Source organism: Galendromus occidentalis, unplaced genomic scaffold (genome assembly GCF_000255335.2).
Source record: "Galendromus occidentalis unplaced genomic scaffold, Mocc_1.1 scf7180000075389, whole genome shotgun sequence".
Classification (NCBI taxonomy): Eukaryota; Metazoa; Arthropoda; class Arachnida; order Mesostigmata; family Phytoseiidae; genus Galendromus; species Galendromus occidentalis.
This window is the reverse complement of record NW_003803379.1, coordinates 385,437-407,139: the sequence shown is the minus strand read 5'-3', so window position 1 is coordinate 407,139 and position 21,703 is coordinate 385,437. Positions and strand designations below refer to the sequence as shown.

At 50.7% G+C, this 21,703-nt stretch overlaps 4 protein-coding genes across 4 annotated transcripts; 3 read left to right on the top strand and 1 right to left on the bottom strand.

Annotated features, from left to right (window-relative positions):
- The first annotated feature begins 2,284 nt into the window (after positions 1-2,284).
- LOC100897277 (coiled-coil domain-containing protein 12) lies at positions 2,285-3,209 on the top strand. The gene is made up of 2 exons (XM_003737079.2): positions 2,285-2,545; positions 2,887-3,209. Exons 1-2 carry the CDS (start codon positions 2,291-2,293, stop codon positions 3,145-3,147), a joined length of 516 nt encoding a protein of 171 aa, XP_003737127.1. The 5' UTR covers positions 2,285-2,290; the 3' UTR covers positions 3,148-3,209.
- Positions 3,146-4,481, top strand: LOC100904108 (tRNA (guanine(37)-N1)-methyltransferase). Its single transcript, XM_003737043.2, has one exon. It carries the CDS (start codon positions 3,195-3,197, stop codon positions 4,440-4,442), a length of 1,248 nt encoding a protein of 415 aa, XP_003737091.1. The 5' UTR covers positions 3,146-3,194; the 3' UTR covers positions 4,443-4,481.
- Positions 4,482-5,963: 1,482 nt separating this feature from the next.
- Positions 5,964-11,040, top strand: LOC100897134 (WD repeat-containing protein 44). Its single transcript, XM_029112998.1, is given in 14 exon segments — positions 5,964-6,110; positions 6,210-6,380; positions 6,487-6,671; positions 6,770-6,986; positions 7,112-7,428; positions 7,641-7,749; positions 8,346-8,494; positions 8,650-8,723; positions 8,850-8,996; positions 9,117-9,373; positions 9,457-9,686; positions 9,818-10,180; positions 10,299-10,468; positions 10,577-11,040. Coding segments are annotated over 14 exon segments (2,718 nt in total). The 3' UTR covers positions 10,759-11,040.
- A 2,589-nt stretch (positions 11,041-13,629) lies between these two features.
- LOC100909242 (excitatory amino acid transporter) lies at positions 13,630-20,414 on the bottom strand. The gene is made up of 13 exons (XM_003737077.2): positions 20,203-20,414; positions 18,287-18,390; positions 16,817-16,966; positions 16,224-16,431; positions 15,950-15,992; positions 15,670-15,772; positions 15,471-15,597; positions 15,134-15,367; positions 14,911-15,004; positions 14,699-14,799; positions 14,468-14,602; positions 14,264-14,387; positions 13,630-14,156 (listed from the first exon to the last, which is right to left on the bottom strand). The coding sequence occupies exons 1-13, from the start codon at positions 20,280-20,282 to the stop codon at positions 14,118-14,120; spliced, it is 1,542 nt and encodes a 513-aa protein (XP_003737125.1). The 5' UTR covers positions 20,283-20,414; the 3' UTR covers positions 13,630-14,117.
- Positions 20,415-21,703: the final 1,289 nt, after the last annotated feature.

The following is a 21,703-nucleotide window of genomic DNA, read 5'->3' as shown; positions in this document are numbered from 1 at the left end:
AGGAAGGAACTCTCGATCCATCCTGACGATGATAGGTCAGTAATCAATCTATCTATCTATATATAAAACGTCTGTCTGTCTGTCTGTCTGTCTGTCTGTCTGTCTGTCCGGGGTACCCTATAGCAGAGGTTCCCAAACTTTTCTTCGGCGGAACCCTTGGCGGAACCCCTTAGTGTTCCGTGGAACCCATCCTCATTTTTCAAAAAATTCAAAGTCCTGTCAATTGCTCTTCCTTCAGCTATTGGAGGAGAAAACACGCGTTTGTTCCGGAGCAGACCCGAATGTTTATTGCTTAAGTCAATTCTTGTGTAAATTAGGAATGCTCATCTAGTGGGAACGTGCGTTGTGCAAGGACCTTCGCAACGTGCATTCGATGCCGATCGATGCGCCATTTAGAACGATCCCCTTCATATTGAGGAAGGCATTTGGAATCAGGAAAAGAAGTTGCCCACAGGGCTACGTCACATAGGGCCCGTATATGACCATGCATATGGAAGCAGAACCTCGTCGCGGAACCCCGATTTGCGCAAAGAGCAGCCCACGGAACACTGGGGTTCCGCAAAGATTTTGTCACGGAACCCCCGGAAAAGAGCGACGGAACCCCAAGGGTTCCGCGGAACCCAGTTTGGGAACCTCTGCCCTATAGACTCGAAAACGGCTGAACCGATCGTCGTGAAAATTTCGGAGCGTGTTCCGGGGGATCCAGTGGTGGTTGTAGGGGGGTCGATTCTCCGATGCGATGAGTCCTTCTACCTTACAAAAATTATTTGAGTGCTCCACCCACGAAAATACGAAAACTCGGAAAAAAATTGAAAAGTCGGAAATTCGCAAAATTCACGAGCGCCTGAAGCGATCGCCGAAAAATTCAAGGGTGGGTTCTCGGGAGCTTCAGGAAGGTAATTTCAAGGTCGTCGTTCTCATGCGATGGGTCCTCCCACCATAAAAAAAATGATTTGAGTGATCCTCTCGTCGAGAATATAAGATTTCATCAAGGGAAAGACAGAAGTTCGCTTGCAGTTGGAGTGTTTCTCATTGGACGCTTCTCATCGCCCCATCTTTATTGTACCTAGGGTTCCCAACTTCCCAACAAAAATACAATAGAATTCGCTGGTAGTCCTTCGGCATCATCGTAGCCTCATTTTTATGACACATCGTTCGTTCGTTTGGAGCCTCGATGCTTATGTACCATGTAACGCGGCTAGCACTGCTCATAGGTCGTCTCAAGAGGGACCACGCTGCCTCTCGACTCTCGAGGTGTCATTTCGATTGAGTCGAGCATACGAATACTGACCCTTCGGAGCCGCCGATTGAAATTCTCATCGTCAGAGCATGAATCTGCTCATGTTCTCGCTGCAGTTAGTCAAGTTGCCCGAAATCATTGGTCGCCATACCCGTCAATAGCCATCTTTCGGGATGCTCTCGGCTCTGGAAAAGCGGTGGCCCGACTAGGATTCGCGGTCCCAAAACAGCCTGTGGCGATATTCTCGAGGGTCCATGGCGTAAATCTGATTGCCCGAGATTGGGAGTCAGACGTCACCATGAAGCGGGATGTTGATATCATGATCGCCCCAATGTGTACGAAAGACTTCCCGGGGCGAGATACATCCAACATGTATGATGGAGAGCTTCTCAGAAAGCCCTTCTTCAAAACACTTCATCCAGATCGAGAGATGAAGGATGGAGCGCAGAAGCGCCTTGGCAGCCGCATTATTAGCCGGATAATGACCCGAGGCCCTCCCAAACAAGCAAGTGAACTCCTTCGGCTCCACCGAATCTGGATCTGGAATCTGGCATAATTGAGTGAACTTCGTTTTCTCATTCCCGAATCCAGATCTCGAATTGACTTCGTGATCTCCTCGTCTGGTCTTGGCGGAGAACCCAGATGCTTTTCGGTTCTCCGTTCTCATTTTGTGATATTATTAACGAAACGCAGCGTTCGAATACAACTGACGCGCCTTGTTGAAGATTGATTGTCTATCGGAAGAAACAAAATTACGCTGAAACTTTTCGAACATCGAACTTTCTCGCTCCAGACGTCCCGTTCCTCAGAAACCGGCAGAAACGTAAATTCCCCGTCCCGAACTCCTCGGTTCAACGTTCCTTGGTGAGGATTTGTAAGGATTCGATTTCTGGGTGTCCCCTCGGAGCCGGAAACCGCGCATGGCCTACCCCTCTCGCGGGGAAATTGCCTCTCGATAGACAAGACCGTTTCGGAAGCCCCGGCTTGAAATCCCAGACACGTGCGCAAACGAGCTGCACTCTCACTCGGAAAACTCAGATGTCAACAAGTATGGCGTCGAAAGAGGACGGTGCGCCGGCGCAAACGTCTGAAAACGTTGGAAAACTCGAGGAGAACGCGTTGAAACGAAAGGAAAGGTTGCGACAGCTCCGCGAGCAGAGAAAACGGAAAATCGATCCGGAGCACGACAACAGCCAAGCTAGCGAAGCCTTGCCAAAGCCGGTGTTTCGTACGTACAGACCCAACGACGAGAATCTCCAGGACCTCCAAATCCCTGACGCACAACCCGAGCGCATCGAAGATAAGGTGAATATCGAGGGTTCCACAAATAATACCTGATCCAAAAATGGATTACCGTCGATAGAGGGGATTTCCGTCGCGCCGGGGGGCGTGAGGGAGCTGCAAATTCAGGCAGCCATGCCATTCGAAATCCTTACGCGCGTAAGGAAATCTCTAGTGCCGCCGCCACTCTCCTCGTCGGGCTTGAAACTCGTTGATTCTGACCGGTGAAGTCGGATCTTTGTCAGTCCAGTCACGGAGCGATAGAGTTGTTCGTTAAATTTTTCCTTCTCTCTCAAAACCAGCGTGGAATACATCTTCCTTGTCCTTCTGAATTGACTCGGAATAATATATATTCTCTCATTCAGGTCAAGGAAACGTTGAGCCAAGAAGCTTCGGTAGATTTACTCGACAAAGAGATCGACATCACGACCCTAGCTCCCTTGAAACCGGACTGGGACTTGAAACGAGACATCGCGGGAAAACTCGACAAGCTAGGACGAAGAACCAAGCGTGCCGTTGCCGAACTAATCAGGGAACGCCTCCGTGAGAACAAGGAAGATCTTGCACGCGTCGTTCAGAACGTTCAGCCAGACGCAGATGTCGACGACGACGACGACGACGACTAATTGAACCGGTTTCTCGCTCGAGCCCTGTTATCTGCCACGAAGAATCCATGAGGAGAGCAACCATGTACAAACCCATCTCGATACCGGAGCGCGTAGCCGGCATGACGCAGCTGGATCGATCGAAGTTCTCATGTAGACATGTAGTGCCTTCGTTAGCGCTAGACAAATCAGACTCGCTCAACGACGAGCTGAGCAAATTCAAGCCGATGTTGCTAAAGATGCCCGGCCGGAAACCGGTGCAGGAGGTCGACAGCGTTCGCAGGCTGCTCCTTGACCCTTCTTTAGACCACTCAAAATTGATGGAGACTTACCACATCCAACCCCTCGAAATCGAGTTGACTTACGAAAATTTCACCGCACAAGAAGCGGTGCAGAAAGTACTGAGCGGTTCGGGAAGCGACGTAGGAGGCGCTGGCTTCAGCATTGTCGGTCATATCGTTCACCTGAATCTTCGGGCGCACCTCGATCCTTTCAAGAAAGTCATCGGGCAGATATTACTGGACAAAATGAAGAGAGTGGAACTCGTCGTGAACAAGACATCCCAAATCGAGTCAGAATATCGGAATTTCAACTTTGAAGTCTTGGCTGGCACTGCCGGAACCGTTGTGAGAGTTCGGGAGCATGGGTGCCTTTTCGAGCTCGACTTTGCGACCGTGTATTGGAATCCTCGTTTGGCGACAGAACACAATCGCGTCACGCTCTTGCTAAAGCCAGAGAGCGTGCTCTTCGACGTGTTCGCCGGGGTGGGACCATTCGCGATACCCGCTGCACGCAAAGGTTGCACCGTTTACGCCAATGATCTGAACCCTTCGAGTTTCGAGTATCTTGTGAAAAACATTAAGCTAAACAAAGTGTCACACAAGGTCGAGGCGTTCAATTTGGATGGAAGAGACTTTCTGAAAACAGTCGTCAGAGAGAAGGTCAAAGAAAAGTATTCGAAAGCGGATGTTCACGTGACGGCGAATTTGCCTGCGATCGCCGTCGATTTCATGGATGTTTTTAAGGACATGGATCTCCCCAAGGGCACCATGCTACATATTCATTGCTATTTGTTTCTCAAGAGCACAGCCAAGAAAGGTTTTTCGGCCGCATGGGACATGGTGCTGCAGAAACTTGGGGATTTCAAAGGAATTTTCAAAATTACGAGTCACGAGGAGCATTTCGTGAGACAAGTATCGCCGTCGAAAGAAATGGTGAGAGCATCCTTCGTGATACTGTATACTGACGAAGATGGCCCAGAAGATGTGGAACCGGCTGTTAAGAAATCCAAACCTGACACCGCTGCTGCTGATTAGCCGTGTAATTACAATTGATGAAATGCAAACAAGTATGTTGATGATTACCGCAGCTGTTCTCATTCTGTGACGCCCTGGAACCGAGCCAGGTTTAGGCCTGGATGAAGGATTTCTTGCACCCGGAGAGCTAGAGGGATACTAGAAATCTTAGCTCCCTGCTGGATTCAGGCTCTTCCCCGTTGAGGTAGTTTTGTAGACAGAGCTATGCGCTGCGCCGAGTGTCCCAGATCCGCGGCGCGCCACCGCGCTCAAGCATTGGGTCTATGGCGCCGCGTTCTGGAGACGGCGCACAGCTCTGATTGTAGAGCATCCATTCGATCCGGGGAGGAAAGGAGTTTACCAAGAAAGATATCCTCATCGGACCGGGTAAGTGCGGAGGATAGCGAAATTTATCTCTATCCGAGCATCGGAGAAAGCTGTGAGCTAATCGAGAAATCCGATGACGACGACAGCGTGGTCTGAAGTTCGGGCTCGCGTTTCCAAAAGAGTCAATCTCGTCTTTCTCGAAGTGTTATCTCTATTTCATCTCACTATGAGGTCCACCGCTAGAAGCTGTAGTCCCTATATTCCGAGTGAATCACGATGAGTTGAGTTTGAGAGGCTCGAACAATCTTCGACAAGCGAAGCGGGGGGGAATTGAAGGCATGCGAAATCGACGCGTCATCGATAGACGAATGCCCCAGGAGCTTGCTCCGGTATTCTCACTACATGATGAATTGTCCCCCTCCCAATGCTCTGGAGAGCCTCTAGTCTGACAGGTCCCGCAGAGCCCGCCAGTAGATCTCCACGGTAGCAGCCTAAACGACAGATCCATTCCGCCGAATAAGACCGATGTAATGTAAACAAGGGCCCGAAAGCTGCGTTGATTCTATCCTCACGACTCACGAAGCTCGGAGGTTTTCCGAAGCCGTATCCCGCTCTCAAGCCGTGGACTACCAGGACAACCAGCTTCTTCAGTTGGGGAGAAGCTTCATCATGTGAAACTCTTTGAAGGAACACTACGCAACCCCATTCGAGGTGCCTTCCCCGTTCTCCGGAATTACACTGATTACACTCGCAGTAAGACAACACAGAGAGACTTCGCTCCTATTCATCAGTCCAATTATGCTCTACACGACTTTCATAGACTTTTTGAGGAGATTCTGGAAGCTGTCACTTGCACCTCCGATTCCAGAATCCCGTCTTCACAAACAGACGGAATGTACAGACAATCTGGAGGACAGTCGGTGCGTCATGGCGAGAGCTCTTGACTGTGACTCAATTTTCCTCTGAACGTGGTCCCTCTATCCGGCTGAGTATCCAATCCATGTCAGGTGGGATGTCACTCCCCCGGTACCTGTTCGATGTGCAAAGCCATGAAGGCATTGCGTTCAAGTCTAAGGCAGCTCAACTAGAATCTCTGCGAAACGTGACTCGGCTAGCCGATTTCGGGGAGAATACACGGCGCGTGAATAGTTGGGCATGCCATGCCGGCACGGAAAGCTGTTAGTTTCTTAGCTGACGGGCTCTTCGTTTCCAGAAATGTCTCTGTCGGATTCAGACACGGACGAGTTTTTCGACGCCGAGGACACTTCATTGAACGCCGCCGGTCTCGGCACGGAACCGACGAGCCTCGATAGCGCAAATGACGCTGGTGACAGGGAAGCTCTTCGCATCCGGGCGACTGAGGTATTCCCGCTGAATTTCGGAATGATCGTGCGTGGTTCCTACAATATGGAAACTCGCGCGGAGCGATCTAACCTCCCGGGCTTTTTTCTTTTCGCTCAGGTCAAGGAACGCGCGCGGAGAATCGAAATCAGGCGACAGCGACTCCTGCGAGAAGATGACGACACTTGCCAGCCTGGTAGATCCGGACTGCTCCCCCATGCCGATGACTGCTCGAGCTCCTACACCGAAAGTATGGCCTCCTCCTCAGTTGAGGGATTGTACCTGAACAAGGTGAGAATCAAAACCTATTCCATCTCTTCAGCCCCAGAAGACAAGGTATTCCGCGCATTTTTGCGGGGGCGTCGGTGTGGACTAAACGGGGAATCCTTCCGATCAGGTCAAGCAGCAAGGCGCTGCATCTTCAACTCCGGCGAGTCAACAGCATTCTTCGTCTTCGCCTGGCGACGTCTCTCTACTGACCCAATCGTCGTCATCCCATCGGACGAATGAGCCCGACTTGGTGGCGTCGACGAAGCCAACATCCTTCCCTCAAGATTTCGCACCCCCCGTTGCACCGCCCAGGTGAGTGATGTGAAGTCTGTGGCTGTTCGGATGCCTGAAGGATGGCGGCCCGTCGTTCCCGCTGATGCCAATGACGTATTGAATCAAATCGAATCCAGGCGACGCAAGAAATCGCAAAGCAAAGCTGGTTCCCGCCAATCGCCGAACCCGTCTGCCTACGACAGCGATGATGCGATGAGCGTCAATTCTGTTCAGCCGATGGGTTTGCCTCGACCCCCAGTGGAAACGCCAACATCATCGATTGGCAGAGATTTCATGCTTCCGGTGGAGAATGTCCAAAGAGGATTCTTCGTCGTCAAACCCCAGGTACCCGAGGCTCGATTAGGAACCTCCTGATGAGAGCCCCTCGCCTCTCTCCTTCATGTATATTGATCGAAGTTATTATTACTCAACTTAACTCACTCAATTACTCGGTTTCACGCTCCTCTCAACGATTACAGGATAATGATGCGGACAAAGGAATGTCAAAAGAAGAAGTTCGTCAAGCCGAGGGAAAACCGCCACGGAGACCGAGTAATGCAAGCGTGAAAACACTTGAATATAAAACTCCGGAGAACTCTCTCAAGCAAAATTATATGCCAAGATTACGCACGGACTCGGGACGCCATTTGTCGGATATTGAAATTCTCGAGCAAATAGAAGTTTTGAACCTTGACACCGGAGAGAAGATTCCCTTAAGTGTGGCTGAGGACAAATTACCGCAGTGTGTGAATCCTCTCAGCTTGCATTTAATGCGAATCACTCAGGAATATGTCAGGTTGGTTTAGGCAGCGACATTATGCCGGGAGAAACTCGGAGATTGAAGGCGGCGAGACATATTCCGAGCAGTCTACCTCGAAGCGATAGATAACGATATCGTTTGCGGAACAGTTAGAGAGTAGATAGTATCGAGAAACTTCAATGGTCGACGATTCGAGCGTGAATGGTCGGGAAACCCTCATTTTCGCTCAATTCCGCACTTTCGCGCAGTCCCTGGTTCAAGAACCGGAAGAAGAAAAGATACCTCAGAAGGAAGGACAAGCTCGAGTCTCAAGATGGACTCGACGCAGATCACGACGAAGAAAGGTGAAACTCCACTGTTTAGAGGAGTTTTGTGAGAGTGTTTGATTTGTGCGAGTCTTCGCTGCCATCGACCGGAGCGACCTCCAGAGCGCTGTCCGCTGACATGGCTCCGGAGATTTCTTTTGGTTTCGATGTTTCGATAGATGATTTCCGTTTTGAGCTTTTTCCTATGCACCGATTCCATATGGCTTACAATCGTATAAAACTTGATCGTTGCCGAGGATAGATATCACTGGTAGTACGTCCGCTTGGCTCGGCATGACTCTGCCGAGCAGTCGAACGCCGTAGGTTTCCCGTGTCCTTTCACCGCATCTCGAGAACACAATTTTGTTTGTTCTTCTCGGGTAAAAACTCCCTATGAGCGAAGTGAGGTACCCTCCACTATGTACTATGTTCGGCTAGGTTCGGAGCACCTATCATTCCCAGAGGTTGTGTAATGCTCAGACTGTTTTTGTTCAGTTTTTGTGGTGTGCCTTGGTAGTACGCTGAGTTTCGCTGCGGTTCCATCGCGCAAGGATCATTTTTGTTCTTCGGTTCGGCAGTGCGAATTCGTTTGGCTCTCACGCTTCATCGCTCAGCAGCGATGAGATGAAACGCTTGGCTTTTCCGAAGATCGAGGCTCGACTTGGAAACTGACAGATCTATGTTTTCAGCTCCACAACGAAACTCGATGGTTCGGATTCAGAAAGCACCGCTCCCGCGGGAGCCGTCACCGATGAGCCGCCGGAAGAGGAGGCATCGGGAACTTTGAAAAAGAAAGCGTGAGTCTTCAAGATCCTGTCACTTCCCATTCATGAAAATCATGCGCATAACATCTAATCGTGTCCATGGATACTAAGTGTATGTGTGAGATGAGTACCTTTCTATTCAATCGTCGAAATTCCGAGGGAGTCCGTGACGTCGTTTCTCTCGACAGGACTAAGCTGAGGCGGAAAATCGGCAAGAAGTTGGAAGCTACAGTGTCCAAAATCAAAACGGTCGCTGACGAGAGTGAGTTCCTGGAACGTTCATCTGTTAAGGAGGGCGTCGCAATCCCACCAAGTCGGGAAGGAGTGATCATCATTCGGGAAAAAGCCTCCCTGCCTCTAATTGTCGACCGATCTCTATGCCTTACAGAACTGCAGCAATGGCACTCACAGCACAGCGCCGAGGACCAGCCAGAGCTCGACTTGATGACTTTGGACACTCAGCAGGATAAAATAAAAGTTACGACCTCGTCGAAAAATCAGAAATCTGACTTCGACGGAATACGCGAGGTGCAAGGTAAGGCGTGTGAGCTTTGAGTTTGTAGTCTGGAGTCGAAATGATTTCCAGGGCCGGATATTTGTCTTCGCCGAGAATTTCACATGAAAATCGTTCTCACAATGACATTCTGCTCGACAGCTATCAGAGGAATCCATCAAGGAGCGATTTGGACCATGAAATTCTCTCATTGTGGCAGACTCCTGGCGAGTGCGGGTCAGGACCACGTCCTGCGCGTATGGGTCTTGCGAGACGCGTTTGAGCACTTCAGTGAAATACGGCGGAAAAGTCAGAACGCGAGCAGGGATCGGGAGGACAGCATCACGGAAGCCAGTATGATGGACCAACGCGACAAAGAGGTAATATTCGCCAGCAACACCAGGGGAGATGAGGAAGGTGCTCGCTGATTCCCGGAATCCCCGAATCTTGATTTCCGGTGTCGTCAGTCAGGTCCAACTTTCCACAGGAGACGAATTCCCAGAATGAAATCAATGCCGAGGATCGGGGACCCTTCATGCCTACTCCATTTGTGGTCTACGAGGGCCATACGGCCGATGTTCTTGACCTCTCCTGGTCGAAATCCTATTTTGTTCTGTCGTCGTCAATGGACAAAACCGTTCGGCTCTGGCACATAAGCCGCGCGGAGTGTCTTTGTGTCTTCCATCACGTCGAATTCGTCACGGCCATCGCATTCCATCCACGAGACGATAGGTTGGTAGGGCATCCCTCATCACTCGCCCGAGCACTGGGAGGGAGAATATCTTTGGCTCTGACTGAGTATAGGATCCGAGTTCCTTCCAATATTATGTATTTCCCCTTGAATTTTTATTACCCTTGACCAGGTATTTCTTGAGCGGCTCGTTGGATGGGAAGCTGCGACTCTGGAACATACCGGATAAAAAAGTGCACTTGTGGAACGAATTAGAAGGAACACACACGAAATTGATAACCTGTGCAAACTTCTGTCAAAATGGGAAATTTGCCGTTGTCGGATCATACGATGGCCGCTGTGTTTTCTACACGACAGACCAGCTCAAGTATTACACCCAAATCGCGGTCCGCAGCTCGAGGGGGAAAAATTCGGCGGGGAAAAAAATCAGCGGAATCGAACCCATGCCCGGAGAGGACAAGATCCTGGTCACGAGTAATGACTCTCGGATTCGACTGTACGATCTCCGAGACCTGTCGCTGTCTTGCAAGTACCGGTGAGTTCCGAAGGCTCTCCGATCTCAATCATCGCATCGGGAAGCCACGGACCGTCCGATGTAGCTTTATGTGTCCTAGTGCGCCGCTAAATGATTTCTCCGACGTGCCTCTCTGCAGGGGTTTGGTGAACGTCAGCAGTCAAATCAAGGCCACATTCAGTCCAGATGGCCGATACGTGATCAGTGGAAGTGAGAACGCATTCACCTACATCTGGAAAACCTACCACGACCATTCAACCTTCTCGTCCGCGCGTAGGGACCGCAACGCATTCTGGGAAAACATCAAAGGTACCTCGTCCATAGCGCGCTGCCCTGGATCCTCGGATTCCCGTTCTACGTAGGGGCAGATCCGAATCTCTGGGTCTCGGCGGATCTCTGACGAGTTCTTACTTCCAGTTCATGAAGCCTCGGTGACGTCAGCTGTCTTCGCCCCGAAAGCCGATATCATCATGAAGCAGTTAGACGACGCTCTCATTCCACCTTCGGTCGCTTCGGAAACCGCCAAAAACTATGTCATAGTGTCGGCAGATTTTCGGGGAGATATCCGAGTTTTCGCACATTCGATGCGCTCGGAATGATCTCGTCAGGGGGCGCTGCTCGTGATGTGTTGTAGCAGTGCAGACGAAGAAGAACAGCTCGCGGGCGCGACCCCCACCTCACAGACCAAGCTGGAAGCTCGTGACACAACGTAAGGAACGATAACGGTCGTTGTGTGCCGTTCTTCTGCCTTTCAATTCATTCCGTCTTCGGAGACCCGACCGGTTTCTTTAGGAGCCGTCGATCTCTGTCAGGGTTGTGTCAATGGAGAAAGCTCACTACATACAACAATCATTGCCTTGGTATTTCCGACCCGGGAAATCAGGCAGAACTGGGATAAGCCGATAATGGTTATTGTCCATGTTGACCCGCTCAGAAATGAGATCAATTAGAATCATCAGATGATTCCCTGCAACTTCGACAGCTAGAAGTTCCCTCGGCTTGGTTTCTTCAGCCCGAAGCAGATTGAGTTCGAGATACATCGTCGAGAAGCGCGCACTGCTTGCAGGATGTTCTCATTCATCATTGATAGATGTTCTCGGTATTTCACAAAGGCCTCGATCTCGATTGTTGCTTGAAAATCTGTTCAGGCGCTGCATACGATCGGCATTACGTTACGATTTGTTGAAGAACGCTTCGGCCAGTCAATCCGCCGGGAGACCACGTTCGAGGTATCGTTAGCGGCGTTTTTTTAAGTTTCACCCGTTTTCTTCCTCTGAGTTCCAATTTTCTATTTTACCCCGAAAGTCGGATTCAGAAGGATAGATATCTAGCAATGATTATCGCTGTAGAATTCGTCGGGGGATGTTATAGCTGGACGCTCTCTTTCACGAGAGTTTATTGAGTTATTGCGAATATAGAAGGAGGATTGTCCGTTTTCATCTTTTTCCTAGTTGAAGTCCCTCGCCGTCCCCCAGGGAAAGAACACTCCTCCGTCGAGGGGTATGAGATACACGATGTCTGCTCTGGGAAGGCTGGAGACTCACGAGTCGTCTCAGACCGATTTAATAGAGGAGCGGAAGTCGTCACGACGAAATTGTGACATTGCATAGCACAGCGAACATGAAGACCTGACTCCGTGCACATCGCACGCAAGAAAGCGAGGCCCGCGTCTCGCTCTCTGTTGGTACGAAAGCGACAGAATAAAACGTGACTTCATGTCGCCACCAGCTCACGAGTTCCGATCGAATACGACTTGGAGGGCGCACTCGAGGTGTCCAGTATGAATATACGCACTTATCGGGACTTTCCAGCGTATCTCCAGAAAAGCTCAGGAGTGGATTCGGGAGGGAACGCTGACGTTCGTACTTCAGAACAACTCCAGCAGCTGTCGGGGCTCCATGTCGTGAATTTGAGGTTCGTTACGGAAATTTTTTTTTGGTGGAGCAGCTCGCAGAGGGATGACCCTATAATTCTGAAAAGGAAGCGCGAGTGCGGAAAGGGGAGGGGGATTGAGGGGGAGGTATAAAAAAAGGTGAAAGAGCCATAGGGCAAAATGCATTGACGCACTACCCAGAAGAGTGGAAAATTCGACTAGAGTGTGAGGCTCACGTAAATAATACCCAGTAAAAAAACCTAAGCCTCTTTACCTGAAGGGAGAGAGCGGATAGTGTTGGATTCGAAGAGCTTAGGATCATACGTTGACGGGAAGACATGAGGAGGAAGGGCATTCCACAAAAGGGATGTGCGGGGGAAAAAGGTGGAGGCGAAATGAGCAGTACGATTGGAGAAAAATTGGACAGAGTACGGGTGCTGCTTGATTCTCTTTCTGGTTATGCGGGCGGGGACCAACATAGGGGGGACGAGGGAAGAGATTTCTTCTGATCGGACATGGGCGTGAGAGCGTTCCTTGAGCGGACGTATCCGCGCGGGGTCGCGTACTTCGTATTTCAGCGACAGAACTTTTCCTGTCGGCAGAAGAGCGAGCAGGCCAGTTGGTTCCAGCTTCGAAATTCGACATAGCTGGCTAACCTGACGCGATTTCGGAGCGATTCGGGTCTTCGCTGATTCTCGGTCTCCGCTTGTGCCAGTCAGCAGAGGAGAGCCATCAGGAGAGGTCTAATTTCGTCCTAGGCGAGGCAATCATTGAGATGGTCTGGAGTATCTAATGGGGACTATGAGGACATCTCGTGGAAAGAAGCCGGCTGCCGGCTTCGACTCGTTTATTCCTGACACTCCTTGAATTTTGAGCGAGGACACGTCAAGGCTGCCATGCGACTCGTTCGCTGCCAAGTCTCGCCGATTTCGGGGTGCAACGTTTCACCCGATCGCCGACAGTTACTTAGAAATACGCTGAGGGCCGGCTAATGATCGTAAGCTCGAGAGCGGAGCCTGCCTGCAGCTGCTTTCCGACTTTCAGAGGGGAGATTGTCTCTGGGCTCTAGACCAATGCTGTCGCTCGAGAAAACTTCGACAGTTCACCATCATCATCCCTTCTCAGAGTCCGAAAATGAAATATATAATGAGAATTCTGAGGCTCGAGGATCTCCAGAAAGATACGGACGATGCGGGAGGTCCATGGTCTATGGCCTATAGGATATGCAGAAATTGACGGGAGGCCCTTGGTTCTTGCGCAGAAATCTTTCTTACCCCGATATCCTGTGTACCTGTTTGCACGAATGACACGGCGCAGCCGAGGGCCTCAACCCCGTCGTTCGCTTCTCATTTGCCCTTCCGGCCCGGGCGTCGTGAAGGAAAATCCGAGTCTCACACCGGAATTCTATTCCCGACTCGATTAGGCGCTCGAGAGAGCGGAGTGATGTCAACGATCAGCTCAGGAGCCTGCAGAGATCTGGTTGTGTCGAGTGAAACGGATTTATTTCTGATGCCACTCGTAACAAGATAGCACCGAGGTACATTGAACCTATTCGTTCCGAGTTCAAGCTACAGCCAAGCCTCGCGTAGAACGATGCATGTATCGGGCTTGAGAGATTCACTTCCAAATATTTTTCATGATCGAAGCGACCTTCGAGACGCTCAAGGCAAATCGCTTCAATCAGAATCTATATCTACGTCGTCGTCCGTCATTCTCTACATTTGAACAAAATTAAAACTAAACGGTTTTCAGCGATTCCCGCACGAAACCGACTCCAAGCCATCGAGGTCCCTGATTGCGTGTTACGCTCTGAGTTTTTCCTAATCGTGAAGAACAAGAATGTTCACCGCTCTCGAAGCGTTCGTGCCCTGAGCAGTGATGTTTTGCAGCGACGACGTCTCTAGGGGCTCCCGATGGGGCTTGCAAGTTTTACAGGAGACTTTCATCGGGGACTCCGAGGAGGGTGCTGCGAATTTCCCGAAAGATCAACGAGAAACCCGCAGCTACAGCTAATACGACTAACGGATGCTTCTATATCACTGGGATTCGACTCCTCGTCCGGTGTGATGAGGTGAAGATGCTCTCTCACACTGGTGGGTCGTTCAAGGGAACGTCCTCAGCGACCTGAAACATCGAAACCGATTAGGCAGAATCCAGATGAAGTTTCTCCTGAAGGGCCGTTCGGCGGAACATCCAGAATTTTCCGTGCTCTAAGTGCTTGTTCGACCCACCTTAGACTTGTCTACATCGGTGTCACCGTCGTCCGAGGGCTCCTCTTCAAGGTTGCACAGATGAGAAACGATGGCTGCTGTGACGCCGTCACCGAGGCAGTTATTCACGGTTCGGCAACGATCACTGACGGATATAGTGGAAAGTTAGACAAACAAACGAATCGATCTGACATACATAGTCATTGCGATCCACAGGATACTCACAGGATCCATTCGGTCGTGAAGAGCAAGCTGACGTCACTGATGGGAGCTCCAATAACGGACAATGTCATCGCCATGAGGAAGAGCGCAGCCGACGGCACCGAGGTCGATGCAATCGAGACTGCAGTCGACGTGATACTGTTTCGAAATGGGAAAGTTATCGGAAGCTCATTGCAAACGACCGGAGTTCTGAGCCATAGCTCACATCTAAAGAATCCTCCATAGGCAACTCACAGCACAGCGAAATAGTCTCCGAGCTCTAAGGAGATGTTGTTCATCTGTGCGATAAACATTGTAGCGGCCGCAATGAAACAAGCTGTGCCGTTCATGTTCACCTGTAAGAGACAAAAATCACTAACGGCGTTCTGATTACCTCAGCTTTCGGATAAGAGCCCGAATCTCAAAGTGGTCTCTCCGTACGAATTCTCTCATGAGGCCACGCTCACCGTGACTCCAATTGGAACGACGAATTTCGCGACACGTTTGTCGACACCGCATTTATCCTCGAGGGTCCGTAACATCAGAGGCATGACGGGAGCGCTGGGGAATTCCAGAGTCGCTTAATTTCGCCGCCCGTCATAGCATAAATTGGTTTAGGAAAGCCCTATGATTTCAAGACAGTGGCCTTCTGAAGATAGTCGAGAATGAGCGCATCCGATCTCGACTCACCTCGCTGCACAGACGAACGCGCACATTCCAGGGTATGCCAATTGCAACAGGAGTTTGAACGGATTTCCTCTCGTGGTCAAGAAATACAGCAGGGGCTGTAGAGCAAAGAGTTCGACCGACAATGCGGACACCACGGTGAAGATGAAGAGAGCCATCTGATGGAACAGTTGGAGAATGTCCCCCGCTTCGAGGATCTTGGCGCAGAGAAGGGAACACACGCCAATGGGAGTTGACCTGTGAGAATGAACTCTTCCTCAGGACTTCGCCCGTATGGGAAGCGGGATCCTCGCCGTTCCCAGAGCTTCACTCTCGAATCAATGTATTCGAGCGCACTCACCACATGATGATCCCAACGAGCTTCATGATGACAGCGTCGAGTGCCGAGAAAAAGTTCTTCAACGGCTCGGCTTGGGCTCCGATAGAGCCTATTGTCGAGCCGAACGCGATGCAAAAGACAATCAAACCTGTGAAGGAAAGCCTGCTCTGAAATTACTGCATCTCGGAGCGATCGATCGGAGAGCGAGGTCTAATCTTACCAAGAGAATTGGTCCCGGAGCGCACCTGCCAGACTCTCTTGGATATTTCTTTCACACTGCCATCAACCTGAGTCAAGTTTTTGTTTTGGTAGGCCGAGTATCCCTGCAAGAATCAATCAGGAACCGCTCTAGTCAGGAACTCGACGTCCACCGTTCCACCCAATCTTCGTCGCCCGGGCTCCACTGTTTCGTTGGGGGAAAGTTCCAACGACATTGAGTGAATGTTAGCTCGAGTGATAGCATCGAGTGCCATCTTCTGTCGAGTGATTTCGCAACTTACACTGTGAGTTGTCGCCTCAATCAGGTTCTCAGGGAACGCATTTCTGAAATGGTCCACCCATGAACTTATACCTACTACGTGAGAGACAAGGGGAAAACCAGTTCTGGTGATTCCGATCGATGTCAAACTTCCAACTGTGGCTCACCAGAACGCGAACAACTATAACGCTCCTAAAGCGATCAGTCGCCCATCTTATATGTTCTAAAGAGGCGCCGAGGTTTTTTTCCCGGTCGACGTGCATCCGGAAATCATGCAGAATCAAAATTCCATTTACCTGACGAGGTCGAGGAAAGTGTCCACTAGAGTGGGAGTCTGACCCTGCTCCTTGTCGTATTGTACAACATTGCCGAAATCTCTCCCGGGATGGATTGCCGTGACGAAAATCAATCCGATGAGAGCCGATAGGAGTGAGGTGATCATAAAGATGCTGAGAGTCAGCAGTGCCATTTTTCCTTGCGCTTTACCCGAAAGGTTGGCGCTCCCTAAATAGATGCATCCGTTAATGAACTTCCTGGTTTCCTTTGGGGCCCATCGCCTTTTCCACCATCGAACGGAAATTGCATGTCGTCGGGCTACTCGTATGCTCCCGACTGGATTTCTCTTTCTTTTGCTTTATTTAGAATCGGCTGCTCGTCTGTTCGACAGGAAAACGGGAAATGCTCTCGTGAGCTTAATCAATTGAGTCGCACGGCGGTTTCGAATTACGAACCAAGCTCCGCAGATTACAGCTGAGGAAAAAGAATCGCATGCTATCTCCAGTCTTTTCGAGCTTCTAATCATGCTTGCATTAGCACTCCATGAGTTTTAGACGACCTCATATGAGCAGCCGGACTCGGGAGATTTGATTAGAATCAATGAGATACCAACCTGTGACGATCGTCGCGATCATCATCGGTAGGATCAGTAACCGGAGACATCGCATAAATAGTTCGCCCGGCAGCTCAATGACCGAGATGGTCTGAGCGCAGGGCTCGAACGTTCGAAGAGCGACTCCAAGAGCGATTCCCGCTATGACGCCTGGAAAAAAAAGGAAATGAGATGGAGGAATTCCTGTGGTATCTTTCGGGGCCAGAGACGGGAGCGTTCAGGGTTAGCAGAACTTTCGGATGGACCTGCGAAAAGGGGTCGAGCATGACGGACAGGGTTCATCCTCTCGCTAATCGCTCGAGGGGAAGAAGTGGCTTGTGCGGCAAACGGATTTACGGCTGCCTGTCCCACACCACCCTTCATAATATCAGAAGTTCTGATCTCTTGCTTCAATGGAAAGTTCTGTGAGAGAGACTTGTCCAAATAACACCGATTTCAACTCCAGTACCATTCGGTCAAGCAGGTCCAGGTCCACCAAAAACTCAAGACCATAATCATTCACAGCACCATTTGCTACATTCTGAGTCTCCAGACAGGTTCACCATCGGCCCCTGCATAGTCGAGCTCGACCCGGGCGACTGTATTGCAGCTCGAATCTGGGACGACTAGCCTAGTATGCAATCGAGGTGTTTAGCGGAATAATTCAACCCCCCATTGAACGACTCTCGACGGACACAGCTCACTTCGAGACTCGTTCTTATACGAGCAGTCGTTTTCCATGATGGTGATTTTTGTTCCTTTCTCAGGGGAAAGCTTACTCTGATGAAAGAAACTATGATCGATTTGAAGATGGGAGGAATGATTCTGGGAACGCATTCGAGGGCGAAGATTCTATGTACTCGATTGACCCGCAGGTAGAAAAACCTGCTCGTGAGCGATGACCTTGGCCGACTCAATTACCCAGATATTTTTTCTCGCCGAGGTTAACTTCATCAGCGGAGTAAGCGACTATCAGAATGCGATAGAGGCGTCGTGACAGTGCTGGTGGCTTTGCTCACCGTACAGGTACAGAACGAGTCTGCGGCTAGGACTAGCGGGCGCACAGCACCTCGCGCCGTGCGCGGCGCCTCTTGTTCCAGTTACGAAGCCAGCGAGTGCTTAAGTTTTTCACCTGAACGTTTGGAGAAATATTTTCTCTGCTTTGTCTGATAGATGGTGAGGTCGAACCTACAGAATTGAAGCACGTCCATGGGGTTGACCTTGTCACGCTGCACGTCACGCTTGGCATGTATTCAAAATCTGTTGCCGAAATTTTCGACGCATTCTTTCGAAAGGCTGAGAGACGTCCGAGGATCCGGGGGGTCTCCCGAGGAACCATCTCCTATCTCGACTCGGATTGGCCGCGGACAATTTGTTCAGGAGTCGTGGAGATTGAGGCACCCTTCGCTTTTGCTACAGGAAATGCTCCGGAGAGAATCGTTTGATGTTTGCTGACTCGTGAGCGCATGCTAAGTGTGAATAATCACTCACCAGCGATAGTAGCGACGAGGAAGAAATTTTTTCGAACGATAGCGGCGACCACAGTGACGAGGGTTGACATATCGGAATCGCTAGATGAAGCGTCCGCTTGATGGCTGCAAATCGAAATTCTTATTTTTAGGTCCCGCACTCAGTAGGCAATGACATTGCACAGGCGAACGCAGGTGATGAGCTCTTCCTGGGAGTATCCGAATCAATATTTCTCCGAGGAAGCGACCGAATCAGAGGAGATTCTCTTGTGAATCGACGCTTCATCTAGAAGGAACCTCTGTGCTGCTCAAATCAGCGCTCTGTTGTCCCAACAATCTCCTTAGGTGGGAGCTAAGAGCTGATTCTTTTGGTATAACTCCGCTTACGGGGATTTGTCCGGCCCTATCAAGACCTGATCGGAATACTCGACGAGCCCACGAACCCTGAGATCCCAAGTGCTACCGATTCAGATGAAGATTTCGCTGCGCTAGCGCTTCTCGGGCCCAGACAAAGCTTCCGATTATAAGCGACTTCACGCTTTAGCGACACTGGTGCATCATACCGTCATAATGAATCAGACACCTCGTACTCTGGGTTCTCCGAAGGCAATCTCTGCCAAATACGTCACACAATTACTCAGTCGAGCAGCCTGTCAGTTTGTTTGGAAGTCGCTCATTCGACTGAGAGACCCAGTGGCAGGTCCCGAGTTCGTCACCACGAGTTGAATCTCTAAGTGAACGATGACGATTTCGACACGAACGATGGAAATTGAGGGGTTCGTCTTATTCCGTCGAATCGCACAAGTTGTCTATGCTGATTTGCTCACTATTGACCTATTGTGTAACGGAGACTCACGCATCAATCACGGAACACCGCACTGGTCGGTTCCAAGCCATGACGCTGCGACTGTCTCACTATGGTTCTCGGTGGTTTCGTTCACGGATAGAGCCTCCCGACCGTTTTCGAGCTCCGATATTGCGGACAAGAGGAAGCGAGGCGATATTGCCGTCAGGTTGTCAATACCGGGACATCGCATATATCGCTGGTCTAACCAACAGGCGCGTTGTAAAGTCTGGTCGTCGCGAGTCCTTTGTCCTTTCAGTGAAATTGGGGACAAGAGTGCAACGCCTTCGAAGTAATCGTTCGCGACAGACTTTGGAGAGTCTGACTCGCGGAACGGAAGATTCCTTTCCGAAGGTTCCAGCTCCGGAGCGAAAATGAAGCCCCTGCTCCATTTCAGAGACGCTCCTCGAAAGTCGGCCATATCATCTGCCTTGATCGCGTGGTCAAACAGCTCGCATCGGATGCGGTTGAAACGATCGAAACTGAGGCGGCCGCTGGAATTCTCCTCCTGTTTCTGAATGAAGGGAAATGCAGAGCCATTGTCAAGACCTCGAGCCTCGCAGAGCGTAAATACAGGTCGTGAAAATCAGAGCTTCGAGAAGTGTCAACGGAGGCTTGAGGTGAATCAAAGCGATGTACAGATTCAACTGAAAATCATAGAAATAGTCCAGAGGGAGAGGAAGGCCCTGCGCGCACAGAGGCACTATGTCTGCGACCTCATTCTCTGCTCCGTGTCGAGAAATCGGTCGATGACAGGGCGGAGGAAAAGACAGAAACAGTTTCTATTGCGAAAGTCCCGGAATTGAATTCGATGTGTTGACGAGGCAACTGCGCCGCGGTCGAGCCTGTGCGATGGAGGAACCCAATCGGGGACCATCGGATGGTCAATCGGGTCCCTCAATCGCTATCATATCGGAAGAATCCCCCTCAGATCGCCGAAATCGAGCCCTAAATTGAGAGGTCAAATGTACTAGCCTCTGGGTTCATTGGTCGCTTCATTTAATATGACATTGGACGAGAGCTCAGTGAACGTTCAAATTTCACCACAGGGTCGCTCCTGTGGCCGTGACGAACCTGCGGAAACAAACACCTACGCTCGATATCCTGATCCTGACTTTCTGTAGATGTGCTTTGACATGGAGCAGACGGCTCGCTCCTGCACTGAGTTCACCATTTTTCCGAGCGCACTCGATGATGGGAAACATTCACCACTTGCTGTTCTGGTTTGGAACGCTTCGTTTTGTTATAGAGGTTCGAGGCCTAGTTTAGATTCAGAGGACAGAACGCTGAGACCAGAGGAGAGTATGGTGGCCAAACGAGAAAGGGAACTTGCTCTCCACGAGTACGCGGCTGGTGGCGCGCGTGCCTGCGAGCAATTTCCGTCGGGCCGTGCAATGTTTGTTTCCATCGGAGTAGTCCACCAGCGTAACCCCAAATTACTCGGAATATTTTTCGTGGCTCATGGGTTTTTCGTGATCCATGGTGCGCGACATCCATATACTGCGATTAGAAAAATTTTCCCCATTCCCAGCCGGAGACAGGCTCAGTTCCTGCCGCCTGATTCTGCAGGTGGGCCCGTTTCGAGCCACGGTCTGCCTAGCAACTGACCCTGATGACTGGATCCACTCGAGGCTTTCCAGGATCGTTGGATCTCGCTGGAAGGAAGCGTGATAATCTCCGGGGAACAGGAGGCTTGGAGCTGGAACACAGAACTGCCACCCATCGCTTTCCCAGCGATGAACATCTACAATATACAAGGGAGTCTCGTCTCGAGGGATCTCGCGGGACCGATAGAATATCTTCGTTATAATGAAAGTACCCTGTAGGGATATTCCCCGTCATTATCTACATGGCAAGCCAGTCAAGCGGGGAGAAATGAGTTCATTTTGCGGGAAATTCGTAGTAGCGGTGTTCGTTCACTGTAACGAGATTTCACTGTATTCGGGGTCTTCAGGTGGCAACGTCTCGCTCGCGGTGCCGAACGATCTTGGTCACGTAATAGGAGGCCTCACGCATAGCTTAGTGACAACGTATCGGTTGCTCGTTTGCACATTACAATGCAAGCGCTCGATAAACCAAATAGATCACGGGAGCCCGTGGACATTGCGCCTATGGAGTTTGATCCCGACCTTGAGTCTGCTGATGTTGTTGTGGAGTTGAGAGAACACCGAATCGAACGGCGGCTGCCAGTGTGGGAACACAAGCCCCGCTCGAGGGGCCGTCGGCTCTCTGACACGTTGCTCACCGATCCATCGGACCGCAGACCGCAAAGGACCGATATCTCAGCCCCGGCCCCGGAATCGCCTCATTTTCTCAAGTTCAAGTATTTCTCTCGAGTCACTCAATGAGAGGCCTTGTCAAGAAACGAGACTGTCGTGAGTTGTTCGCGACCCCAGACAAACTTGTTCATGATTGGAGGTTCGATTGCTCGATGCGGCCAAGCTTTGGATGCCCATCGAAGACATCACAGGGAACACGTCCGACGTGTCTCAGTAATTCCCTCCTCGGGGAGGTCCACGTGCTCCGAGGTATTCGCGAATTGTTCCCGAGAGGGCATTGAAGAGCAAGAGATTTCTGGGATAAGGCCCGCGCAAG

Bases quoted from the DNA above. Each gene is read 5' to 3' on its own strand.
- LOC100909242 (XM_003737077.2), bottom strand. From the start codon at position 20,282: ATGGTGAACTCAGTGCAGGAGCGAGCCGTCTGCTCCATGTCAAAGCAC. The intron at 15,773-15,949 runs GTAAGTTGCGAA...TGATTCTTGCAG, and splicing joins TTGAGGCGACAACTCACAGT to GGATACTCGGCCTACCAAAA. The intron at 14,603-14,698 runs GTGAGTTGCCTA...ATTTCGAAACAG, and splicing joins GGAGACTATTTCGCTGTGCT to TATCACGTCGACTGCAGTCT.
- LOC100897277 (XM_003737079.2), top strand. From the start codon at position 2,291: ATGGCGTCGAAAGAGGACGGTGCGCCGGCGCAAACGTCTGAAAACGTT. The intron at 2,546-2,886 runs GTGAATATCGAG...TCTCTCATTCAG, and splicing joins CCGAGCGCATCGAAGATAAG to GTCAAGGAAACGTTGAGCCA.
- LOC100904108 (XM_003737043.2), top strand. From the start codon at position 3,195: ATGAGGAGAGCAACCATGTACAAACCCATCTCGATACCGGAGCGCGTA.